The 12,496-nt window shown below is 39.4% G+C and overlaps 1 protein-coding gene across 5 annotated transcripts in view; it reads left to right on the plus strand.

The window, feature by feature from the left end:
- Positions 1-12,496, plus strand: part of LOC309657346 (nucleoside diphosphate kinase homolog 5) — a 47,451-nt gene that overhangs the window by 3,158 nt on the left and 31,797 nt on the right. For 3 of the 5 annotated variants that reach the window (XM_082454657.1, XM_082454658.1, XM_082454659.1), the window contains exons 3-7: positions 331-488; positions 3,262-3,351; positions 3,450-3,518; positions 4,753-4,930; positions 5,499-6,313. In XM_082454657.1, coding sequence (XP_082310783.1) covers positions 331-488; positions 3,262-3,351; positions 3,450-3,518; positions 4,753-4,930; positions 5,499-5,549 — 546 coding nt within the window. In that variant the 3' untranslated portion in view covers positions 5,550-6,313. Of the gene's footprint in view, positions 1-330; positions 6,314-6,711; positions 6,887-12,496 lie in introns of those variants that run through there. The other 2 variants (XM_082454660.1, XM_082454661.1) reach the window with 2 other exon arrangements.

A 12,496-nucleotide genomic window follows, 5' to 3' on the forward strand; every position in this document is an offset into this window, starting at 1 on the left:
AAATTTAGAATACCATTATCATTAATATTATCTGGCCAGCTAGACTAGTCAGCTCCAGGGCCACAAGTAATAATGACAGTTTTAAAAGAAAACAGCATCTATCTAGAATAGAGTATATTGCTTTTTTCATTTTTTCTTGGGATACAGAGTTCTCTAAGAATTCTTTGTCTTAGGTCTCGTTAAGTCACCTTTCTCCAACTTATTCTATAACTTTATATAACTGGCCTATTCTTACCTTAAGGTCAGCCTTCATTTACCCCATGCAGGAAAAATTACCTTGAAGGTAGTAAATCTCTTTCTAAACATTCCTTTGATTCCTGGCATTCCCAGGGGGAGGTTCAGCAAGAATCCAAAGAGGAGGACCAGAGTGAAGGGTATGTGTCAGAGATGGAAGACCAGCGTTCTTCAGGTGAGTGTGATGAAAGCTTCAGCATCCAGGAGACTCCTCTGGTGGATATCCTTTTCAGCCATGCTACCTCCTCAAAGCTGTAAGTATAGACTTTTATCCCATGTTGTTAGGATTAATACTTTTACTTCTGTTTACGCCTATTTGAATTTGTTGCCGCGGACATTGATTACTTTTGTAAATTGAAAAGTAGAGAATTAGAGCTCGAAAACACTAGAAATAGAATTAAATATAATTTTACTGTATAAATAGAAGTCTATATGCTTTCATCTTATAAAACAAGACTTTTATCAACATTAAGAATCTCTTTCATAAGTAATCCTCTCTATATTTATTCAGGAAATGTTGCTGAGTCAGATTGTCACTCAAGTCTAATATTATACAAACTATACTTTTAAAAATACTAAAACATCTCCTATTAACTTGAAATTAAAAATTATTTTTAAGTTATTATCACCCTTGTTCCTTTTTCACACATCTTGGGAAATTGTTTATATAATTTTTTTTTTTTTTTTTAATTTTTAATTTTTGGCTGTGTCGGGTCTTCGTTTCTGTGCGAGGGCTTTCTCTAGTTGCGGCAAGCGGGGGCCACTCTTCATCGTGGTGCGCGGGCCTCTCACTATCGTGGCCTCTCTTGTTGCGGAGCACAAGCTCCAGACGCGCAGGCTCAGTAGTTGTGGCTCACAGGCCTAGTCGCTCCGCGGCATGTGGGATCTTCCCAGACCAGGGTTCAAACCCGTGTCCCCTGCATTGGCAGGCAGACTCTCAACCACTGCGCCACCAGGGAAGCCCCTATATAATTGTTTTTAACATAAGTAACTATGGAGCCAGAGGGCACATTTTAGAATCTTAATTTTTTTCAGTAAAGTGAATTTCTTTTTAAATCAGAAAAACAAAGTTATTTTTGTTATGTAACAAATAGTTCATCTTCTGGGCCTAGTCTTGTGTCTAAGTATTGAGAGAAGATAGTGTGAACTGTTTTTTTTTTCTTTGCTATATCCCAGATCCACCCACATTATCTGTGGGAAGGCAAACCAATAATTATTTTAGCCTTCTTTTGTTTAAGATATATAACTGAACCATGCATATATATTTTTGTAAATAGCCTTCTTTTGTTTAAGGTATACAACTGAACCATGCATATATATTTTTGTAAATAGCAGATTTCAAATTTTTGTTACACAAATAGAATACAGCTAAAAACCTAGCTTGTTGAAGAATTGCTTCCTTTGCTTTTCTATAACTCTGTTTGTGAGTATGAGCAGATGGCATATGATGACTATCCCCAAAACGGGAAATCTCTAATAATCTGGGATGTTTTATCTCATGACATTTCAGCATCTTGAAACGCAAACACCACACTCTTATCTTAGAATTTAGCTTAAACATGAAATCTTTATTAGAAAGCAGTAGATATTAGTAATTGAGTCTGCTTGGCTAGATAGCTTAAGGGGAGATAGGCATTTGAGTTCTTGTGCTATCATTAGGGAACCTTAAAACTACTTTGAAAGATAGACATTCCCTAGGCCCCTCTTTTCTGGCTTCTTCCTTAGTCTGTACTGACTCTCAGGAGTAAAGTGGAACCTTTGGAGTACCAGTCTAAGTCTGCATATCCTTTCCACTCCCACACTGTTACTTGTAGTTGCTTGGCATGCATTTCCAAATAGATGGAAATAAAGGTAAGCAAGGGATTGTTTCTTAAAATATTGCAAAGGTGATTGATTATGAAGTTACAAAACCTATTGTAGTACCTTTCACGTAATGGAAACAATAAATATCTGTTTTGTGGCTATATGAACAAAATTGCATCAGTACCAAGGACCTATTGTTTATTCTGACTGATCAGAGACAAAGGAAGAGGTTTGCTTTGGGCTTTAAGTCCCTTGTTCTTGTAGGGTTCTGGGCTTAAGGAAAAATTGATTTTTGTGGTATGTAATTTAGATACAGGTGAGATAGTGCATCATGAAAATGAATAGTTATGTGGAGCTGTTCAAATTGGAGAATGATATGGTATGAGTTGTGCTCAAATGGATGCACACAATGTGGTACATAAAGCAAAACGAGGGTGTGAAACCTTAGGTGTGAAGAGAGCCTATGTAGAGAGAATAATGCCGTGAATAAAGTGTGAAGTGTAACATGTTTAACTTTGGGGTAAATGGAAAACTTGCCAACTGGGAAAATTATAAAATGAAATAAAACATTGAGCAGTTGCATCTCTAAAGAAAAACTAAATAAATTAGGCAGTTTAGCCCAGAGAAGGAAGGACCATGAGGAGAAATGGATTTTTCTTGGTATTTTAAAGATTACTATACGAGGACAGTGAAAAGGAAAAATATTTAAATTGTATAGCATTCAGATGAAGTGTAAGAGAATTCCTTGGGATATGAAACCAAGTATTTTTTCCTCTGGAAGTATGGGAGAGATACTTCTTAATGTGGCATATTTCTGCATAAAAAACAGGACCAGATTCATTTATCAAATACTTATTTGAGCACCTAGTATGTACCGGGAACTTGGGAGACATCAGTGAACAAAGACTACTTTTATAGACCAGTTCTTTAGAGTCATAGGTGCTAAAGGGCAAATTAGCAAGATTCCAAAAGGCAAAGGCAGTTGCCTATTTTTAGTACACTTTACAAGAATGTAACCACTTCATTTGATAATACTGATCAGTAAGAGAATATTTATAGAGTCTGGGGTCCTTTATGAAAGCATGTTTTCATTCCTGTGGTATTATTTCCTTCAGATGTTAACTAGGAGCACTATGTGTTGAGGAAACCTTATCAAGCATCTAGGGGGAACAGAATACCATTTGTGAAGTTACTGTTTCTTTTCTGCTCTGCTTTATCCTGTAGTTCTGATCTAGGCCATAGTGACCCTGTTCAGGATCACTTGCTATTTAAGAAGACTCTCCTGCCAGTCTGGAAGATGATAGCCAGTCACAGGTAGGACTCCAAGCCACTCTTGGTATTCACAGCCACTCTTCTCATTTAGGGTGACTTTCCAGGGTTTCTTCATCCTCTCTGGGTTTGTCCCTTAACAGGTTCAGCAGTCCGTTTCTGAAGCCTGTGTCAGAAAGGCAGGCCCCAGGATACAAGGATGTGGTGAAAAGGTCAGTGGAAAAGGGGTCAAGAAAGGTTGGTTGCTTTTATTTCTGTCTTTTCATACTTTATTTCACATCTGTTAGATTATTTCTTTATTTCATTTACATTACTTAAGCTCAAGATATATTTTACAGCTGAACAAGTTTATAAAGTTATGGTAAGCTCAGTCCTCATTTGAGAATATAGGGAACAAAAGGATGAAGAGTTTTTTATTAGTATTGACTTTTAAGTAATATGATCCATTTATTATAATCTTACATTAGCCTTTGGTAGTTTTTGACACTGTGATTTCAGAGCAAAACTTTAAAAGGAACACTGTATTCATTCAGGCAGTTATAGGTATGCTAAGGCAAAGATGGTAATCCAAATGGATGTTATAAACACTGATTGATTGCAGTATTTTGGATTTTTATAGCATAGTTCATCTAAAATGCTGTCATAAACCAGTGTGTGTTAGTAGTATATAAAAGATCAGAAAAGAACCTTTGGATACAGACTCCTTAATTCTGTAGATGAGGAAACTAAGACTCAGAGGTGGTCATGACTTGTCTGTGATCAACAGTGAATAGCAGAGCTAGAACTAAACCCCAGAGTCTTACCTCCCAGTTCAGTCCTGTTTCTACGCTGCTGTGCCTTCTCTTATATACCCACTCTCTGTGTCGCATTATATAATATTTACCTTAATATTCACTTGATTCTCTTTTCATCTCCATGAAAGAAGAAAAAAAAACTCTGAGCTTTTGATTATACAGTAAAAACAGTTGATTAAATACCTAGTATATGACTACACATTGTAAACAATCGGTCAGTAACTACCCTGTGACAAACTGATCATTGGAGCTCTTTATAACTTTGATACTTCCAATTGTAAAGTGAAATGGCTGGGCCTGTGGGCTCTGGAGTCAGGCTGTTTCTGAATTGGAAACTAAGCTGTGTGACTTTGGGCAAGTACCTAACTTCTTTGATCTCAGTTTCCTCATTGCCAATTGTGATAATGGTACCTACCATATAGGTTTATTGAGAGGATCAAGTGAGTTCATATAGAAAGTACCTAGCATAGCACTTGGCTTATTGTAAGCAGTTGTATGTTAGCTGCTATTGCTATTTTATTATCTGATGGGGATTGTTATCTTTACTACTGTTTTCATTAAGAGCTGGTTAGTTCTTCAGGAGAGCATGATAGGTCACCACATGTTCCACATGAAGGTTTGATTTCCTCTGGTTTCTCTTGGCCACCTGTAGACCCATGGACTTAACTAGCCTGAAAAGGAATCTGTCTAAGGGACGGATTCACACCATGGCTCAGTTCCAGAGGGACCTGATGCTGATGTTCCAGAATGCTGTGATGTACAATGACTCTGATCATCAGGTGTACCATATGGCTGTGGAGATGCAACGAGAAGTCTTGGAGCAGATTCAGGTACTGTAGGTAGAGAGCTTCAGGAAAAAAGAATGTAGTTTCTGGAATCTGATTTTAGAAAGTCTGTGAGAATAAGGGTGATGTTGAAGTGACCTTGTGTTCCCAGAGTTTATGTTCAGAGGTGATTCAAGGACCTGAAGGACTGACATTGTACCTGCTGGTTTGGAAAACTCTGAGCCTCTGTGGGACCAGCTTTAATAGATAGTGAAGTAAAATAGTCTAGGAAGGCAGGCAGCAGTGAAGAGCTCTTAAGAGACCTGGGGATAGATAAGTAATGGGCGCATCTGCTTCCAGAGCCTCAAGTCAGAGGGCTAAACATGCAAACCAGAGGCTGGAGTCACTGTCCATTTTTTGGTTGCTGTACCTGTTGGTATTAATATATGTTCACATTGTCCCATCTATAGAGATAAGATATGGTAGCCAGAAGAAGACATTTGAGGGTTTCTTTTCTGGGCAGCTTCTTACTTTAAAGAAAAAAAGTGTAGTCGAATCTCTGCGGAGAAAGAAATAAAACTGCTTTCAAACCTCCATAAAGATTCATAGCTTGCTGTCTGCCTTGACCCTGTAGGTGCTGAGTATTTGGTTAGACGAAAGAAGAGACTTAAATAGTCTGGAATAAGAACTAACCAACCCCATGGAAGATGGGAAACCTGTTTTGCTAACTTGGAGCTGCTACCCTGAACTTTTCTGGAATTTGGATCTTTCATTGAGACTCCGACCTAGAGAAGATCCCAGTACTTGTTTACCACTTCTCTGTTGTCTTTTCCAATAAGAATAATGCCTTAACTTACAACCAAAGAATTAAAGGTGCCCGTGGACATAATATAAAGAAAACACGGAAAGCTGAGATTTGGGGTTATGCCATATATGTTGCCCATGTCTTTGTTCCATAGGCTTAATTTAGAGGTAAATAGATTAAACCTCTTTTACTGCTCTTTAAATAAATGTTATTTCACAAGTCGAAGATTGCCTTTTAATGTTTACAGAAGCTGGGAATAGAGGGGATAGCATTATTTGGTGAAATAAGGAAGGTATTTGACATGGGTTTTCTTACATACACTGTCTGGAAGGGGCTGGGGTAGGACGAGGGAAAGTGTGTATGATTTGTCTCATCATTTATAAAGTGGAGATAATTGAAGTGTCCTTCGAATGGCTAGGAGGATGAAGTAAGATAAATTATGAGGAAAATGTTAGAAAACGTCTTTTGCTTTTAAGATCTGCAAGGGGAATAAAAATGCCTGTGGCTGGTTCCCTTTCTTGAGGAGCTAGCCAAAGGCTGCGAAGCGCTCTGCTGGAATTGGGCCTCTGCAGCCACCGTCTCTAAGCTGGGTTTCCGGTCTCCTAGCAACAACATGTGGTGACTCTCAAGGAGCCCGGGCTGAGGTGAGTGTCCAGATGAGGGTCGGATTCAGAAGGAATCTGGGGGTTCAGCCCACAGGGGGTCAGGGATTCTGCTTTCCAACCGGGCCTGACGCTAAGCTTCCCGGGGGGGTGGGGCGGGCCGCTGAGCGGCGCGGAGGGTTGCAGACCTAGTCTCCTCCTGGGCCCCCGGGGTCCTAGGCTTTCGGCTTGCTGCTTGGTCTCTCCACCTCTGTGAAAGTGCTTAGGAAAACCCATGGCAGGACTTAGACGCAGAGTAGAAATCTTATTATTGAGACGCTGCTTGTTGAAAAAGGTATGACAGTTTCCAGCTTTATAAATTAATAAAATCAAGCACCTGTTAATGCTGTTTAGTCACAATTACATTAAATTTGGGGTGGGGGGAATGCCTGTTATTGCAGTTGATACCAGTCAAGAATCTCTTAAATTGTACCCTGAAAAGCCAGAATGGAGCTATCAATGCCCCCCCCTCAGATCTATGTAGAAAAGACTCTGGCCATTATCAAACCAGATATTGTTGACAAAGAGGAGGAGATACAAGATATTATTCTCAGATCTGGATTCACCATTGTTCAGGTAACTTCTGGGCCGGATGATCATGTTTTTTTTCTCTCTAGTGAATTAGGCTTTTCCTCCTTAGCTTTTAACTAAAATAGAATTTAAAATTCACTTATCTTAAGTAGAAGATATATTTGGAAACTCTTAGGCATAGGGTTATATCCCTAAACTGTTATTTTAGATTACCTTATTTTTTTTTAATTAATTAATTTATTATTTTTATTTTTGGCTGCGTTGGGTCTTCGGTGCTGCACACGGGCTTTCTCTAGTTGCAGTGAGCAGGGACTACTCATCGTCGCGGTGCGTGGGCTTCTCATTGCGGTGGCTCCTCTTGCTGCGGAGCACGGGCTCTGGGTGCGCAAGCTTCAGTAGTTGTGGCTTATGGGCTCTAGAGCACAGGCTCAGTAGTTGTGGCGCACGGGCCCAGTTGCTCCGCGGCATGTGGGATCTTCCCCGACCAGGGCTCGAACCCTTGAACCCTGCCTTGGCAGGCGGATTCTTAACCACTGTGCCACCAGGAAAGTCCAAGATTACCTTTGATTTTACCTTTTAAAACTGTTTATGTAAATGTGTCAGCCCATTTAGATCCTTAGTATTTAGCATGAAATTTAGGTTTATTCTTGTAAGTGTAAGAGTTATATGTGATAATATTACAAAAGTTTTTTCACATTTCAAAAGGATATAAAATGAGAAGTAAAATTTCTTTTTCTTCCATCTCTCCTCTCCCAGCTCAAGTCCTAAACTCCAGAGAGAGGCAACCACTTAACACTTTCCTGTTCTTCCAGGATTTTTTTTTATGCATTTACAAACATTTTTCCCCCATAAAGTAGGACAGTCCCCTTCCCTTGACCCCCTTTACAAAGTCCCTCAGATAGCATTCCAGATCATTACATCTGAATCTATCTCATTCTTCCTAACTTCTGTGTAATATTCTTCTGTACAGATGAGCCACAGTCTATTTACTTGGTCTTCTCTTGACTGTTGGGTGTTTTTTTTTATTTTTAATTAACTTATTTATTTCTTTATTTTTGGCTGTGTTGGGTCTTAGTTTCTGTGCGAGGGTTTTCTCTAGTTGTGGCAAGTGGGGGCCACTCTTCATTGTGGTGCACGGGCCTCTCACTATCGTGGCCTCTCGTTGCGGAGCACAGGCTCCAGACGCGCAGGCTCAGTAGTTGTGGCTCATGGGCCTAGTTGCTCTGCGGCATGTGGGATCTTTCCAGACCAGGGCTCGAACCCGTGTCCCCTGCATTAGCAGGCAGATTCTCAACCACTGCGCCACCAGGGGAGCCCTGTTGGGTGTTTTTTTCGGTTGGTTTTATTTCTTTTTTTCAGTTATTTACGAACGTTTAATGTTTTAAGCCTTATACTTGTTCTGCAGTTGGTAGTTTTGAAAATGAATATAGAGTGTTGTTAAACATTATCAAATTAAAAAAAATCAAATAGAATGGAATTTTTTTAAACATCTTTATTGGAGTATAATTGCTTTACAATGGTGTGTTAGTTTCTGCTTTATAACAAAGTGAATCAGCTATACATATACATATATCCCCATATCTCCTCCCTCTTGCATCTTCCTCCCATCCTCCGTATCCCACCCCTCTAGGTGGTCACAAAGCACCGAGCTGATCTCCCTGTGCTATGCGGCTGCTTCCCACTATCTATTTTACATTTGGTAGTGTATATATGTCCATGCCACTCTCTCACTTCGTCCCAGCTTACCCTTTCCCCTCCCCATGTCCTCAAGTCCATTCTCTATGTCTGCATCTTTAGAATGGAATATTTTTAATCTTCCTTTTTTCTCTACCATCCTTATTTGAAATTTCAGTTTTTTATTCTCTAATAAATATACAGTGTCATATTGCCTATTGAATCTTTTTAAAAATAAAAAAAGGAGAAAACTCGGGCTTCCCTGGTGGCACAGTGGTTAAGAATCCACCTGCCAATGCAGCGGACATGGGTTTGAGCCCTGGTCTGGGAAGATCCCACGTGCCGTGGAGCCACTAAACCCGTGCGACACAACTACTGAGCCTGCGCTCTAGAGCCCGCGAGCCCCAACTACTGAGCCCACGCGCCGCAACTACTGAAGCCCGTGTGCTTAGAGCCTGTGCCCCACAACAAGAGAAGCCACCGCAATGAGAAACCCATGCACTGCAACAAAGTGTAGCCCCCGCTCGCCGCAACTAGAGAAAGCCCGTGTGCAGCAACGAAGACCCAACACAGACATAAATAAATAAATAAATAAATTTATTTAAAAAAAATAATTTTAAAAAAAGTCTAAAAAAAAGTCTAGGTACCGTAAAGGAAAAGATTGATAAAAGTATAAATGTAAAAAACTTTCACATGGCCAAATAAACATAATAAGCAAAGTCAAAACACAAATGACAAACTGGGGAAGAAGATTTGTAATTCATATCACAAAGGCTAATCTCCCTAGTATATAAAAAGCTCCTAGAACAGGATAAAAATTCAGTTGAAAATGGGCAGTACATGTGGATGGTCACAGAAAAAGAAAAACAAATGCTTCTGAAACATAGGAAAAGATGCTCAATCTCTAAGCAGGAAAAAAGCAAATTAAAATGACACTGAGATACCATCTGGCAAGAATATAAAAGTAAATGACATAACCCCTATGGAAGGGGACCTGGCAATTATCTATCAGTATTACAGATGCATATACCATTAAACCCAGCAGTACTCTTCTGGGAATCTCTCCTATAACCCATGTATTAATATGAAGTGACCTATATCTAGGTTATTTTTTGCAGCATTATTTATTTACAAGCGAAAGATTGAAAACAACCCAGCATTAGAAGATTGGTTAAATTGACCCTGGCGATCCACCAAATTGAATACTATGCAACTAATTATAAACCTCTCTGTGTCCTGTTATGGAAAAAAGCAAGATGCAGAACAATGTGTAGCTACTTTCTATGATAGAAAGAGAAAAAGTAATATATATTAATGTTTGCCGGTATTTGCAAAATGAAACTAGATAAATAACCATTAAAAAATGGTTGCATGTTGAGGGTGAGGAAGAACAGGCTGGGTTAGGACAGGGATGGGAATAAGATTTTTCATATAAGCCTTTTTATATTGCTTTGAATTTTTTAGCCCTGTAAGTATATTACTCATTAATTTGAGAAAAAAAACAAAGTATACAGGTAATATAAAGTTTCTAATTTGTCTTTTCAGGCCATATTTTGAAAAGAATTAGTGAAAAACTTAATAATTAAGGAGTTAATGATAACTATAAATTAAAACTTAGTGTTAAAAAAAAAAACTTAGTGTAAATGCTAATATTTAACACTTGCCCTAGTCAGCAAGAAGTTTCAAACCAAAGAACGCCTTGCTATATTGTATGCTTCTTTTTTGTTTTAATTGTGATAAAATATACACAACATAAAATTTACCTTTTAACCATTTTTAAGAGTACATTTCAGGGGCATTAAGTACCTTCACACTGTTGTGCAGCCATCACCACTATCCATCTGTAGAACTTTTTCATCATCTCAGACTGAAACTCTGTACCCATTAAACACTAACTCCCTGTTTAGCCCTCTCCCTACCCCTGGTAACCACTATTCTTTCTGAGAGACTTTCTGTCTCTATGACTTTGCTATTCCAGGTGTCTCATGTCAATGGAATCATTTGTCTTTTGTATTGTATGCTTTAAAAGTAGGCTCTATTATAGGTGGGAGTTCATTGAACTTGAGGCTTTCTTGTTCCATCTAGGAAAAACCTCCTAAAATATGATGTATTCTTTCAGTAGGTGGCAGTCTTTCCTGTGTTACAAACTAATGACTCCTCTTTGTGAAAATATTTTTTGTTGTTGTTTATTTCTATTTATTTATTTTTTGGCCATGGCTGCGGGATCTTAGTTCCCCTACCAGGGATTGAACCCATGCCCTTGGCAGTGAAAGCACAGACTCCTAACCACTGGACTGCCAGGGAATTCCCTCTTTGTGAAAATACTAATCTAAATTCCAAAAAAGGTTTATCTGATCTAATTTTAAAGCAACTGATGGAATCACTGATTCAGTGTCAACTTTAGTTTAAGATGAGCCCTTAATTTTTAAAATTACGCTGCATTAGCTAGCATACCTGCAGAATATAGCTTCCCTTGCTTGTTAAGGGGTATATGGCCGATAAGGGCTTAACAATGCAGCAAAAAAAGCACTCAAATCAATATGCATAAGAATCACAAATACTGGCATATCTTAATTTTAAATAATAGAATCAAGGATTATACTAAATCAGGTACTGTTATAACTTCTCAAATTTCTTCTATTTCTTGACTATATGAATTTTAATATGAGAATAGATGTCAGCACCTTTTTTTTTTACAGTACTGTAACTGATCCTTGACTAGTGAGAATGTTATGTTTGTCCAGAAGAGCCTGTTTATAGCATTGCTGACCTACCTAGTAAGCATCTCTACAAGATTCTTGCTCTGGGCAGTTTAGATCCCTCTCTACAAACCAAGCAATTTTATCAAGTTTCTGAAACTTGAAGACACATGATAGTTTTGGAAGGGACTTTAAGAGGTAGGTCACTTGGTAAAATTCACACTGTACTCTCAGGAAAATCTAACCCATTTTATTTTATTTACTTATTTAGTTAAATATATTTATTTATTTATTTTTGGCTGCATTGGGTCTTCATTGCTGCGCTTGGGCTATTCTTTAGTTGCAACGAGCAGGGGCTACTCTTTGTTGCAGTACGCGGGCTTCTTATTGCGGTGGCTTCTCTTGTTGCGGAGCATGGGCTCTAGGTGTGTGGGCTTCAGTAGTTGTGGCACACAGGCTCAGTAGTTGTGGCTCATGGACTCTAGAGCACAGGCTCAGTAGCTGTGGCTCCTGGGCTGTAGAGCGCAGGCTCAGTAGTTGTGGCACACAGGCTTAGTTGCTCTGCGGCATGTGGGATCTTCCCAGACCAGGGCTCAAACCCATGTCTCCTGCATCGGCAGGCAGATTCTTAACCACTGTGCCACCAGGGAAGCCCTCTAACCCATTTTAGAAAGATGGATATCTGCCTTAATCTTGGAGATTTTTAGCCTTCACCTAGTAATTTATCTCCATGTCTCATCATCCTTACTCCAGTGAGAAGTTTTCCTTGATGTCTACTTTGAATCCCTCTATTATATTTTGAGCCCTTTCCCTCATGATCTACCTTTAATGGATTGGTAAACAGTAGTAATGGAGTGATTTTTTAAAAAATGTACTCAAGGGACCTCCCTGGTGGCGCAGTGGTTAAGAATCCACCTGCCAATGCAGGGGACACGGGTTCGAGCCCTGGTCCGGGAAGATCCCATATGCCATGGAGCAACTAAGCCCGTGCGCCACAACTACTGAGCCTGCGCTCTATAGCCCGCGAGCCACAACTACTGAGCCCACATGCCACAACTCCTGAAGCCCATGTGCCTAGAGCCTGTGCTCCTCAACAAGAGAAGCCACCACAGTGAGAAGCCTGTGCGTGGCGACGAAGAGTAGCCCCTTCTTGCCACAACTAGAGAAAAGCCCACACGCAGCAACGAAGACCCAATGCAGCCAAAAATAAATAAATAAGATGTACTCAAATAGTTGCTCTTAGGGAAAATGTGATGCTTTCTAATTGGAAGAATGACTGACT

Source organism: Balaenoptera physalus (assembly GCF_965194825.1).
Source record: "Balaenoptera physalus genome assembly, chromosome: 3".
Lineage (NCBI taxonomy): Eukaryota > Metazoa > Chordata > Mammalia > Artiodactyla > Balaenopteridae > Balaenoptera > Balaenoptera physalus.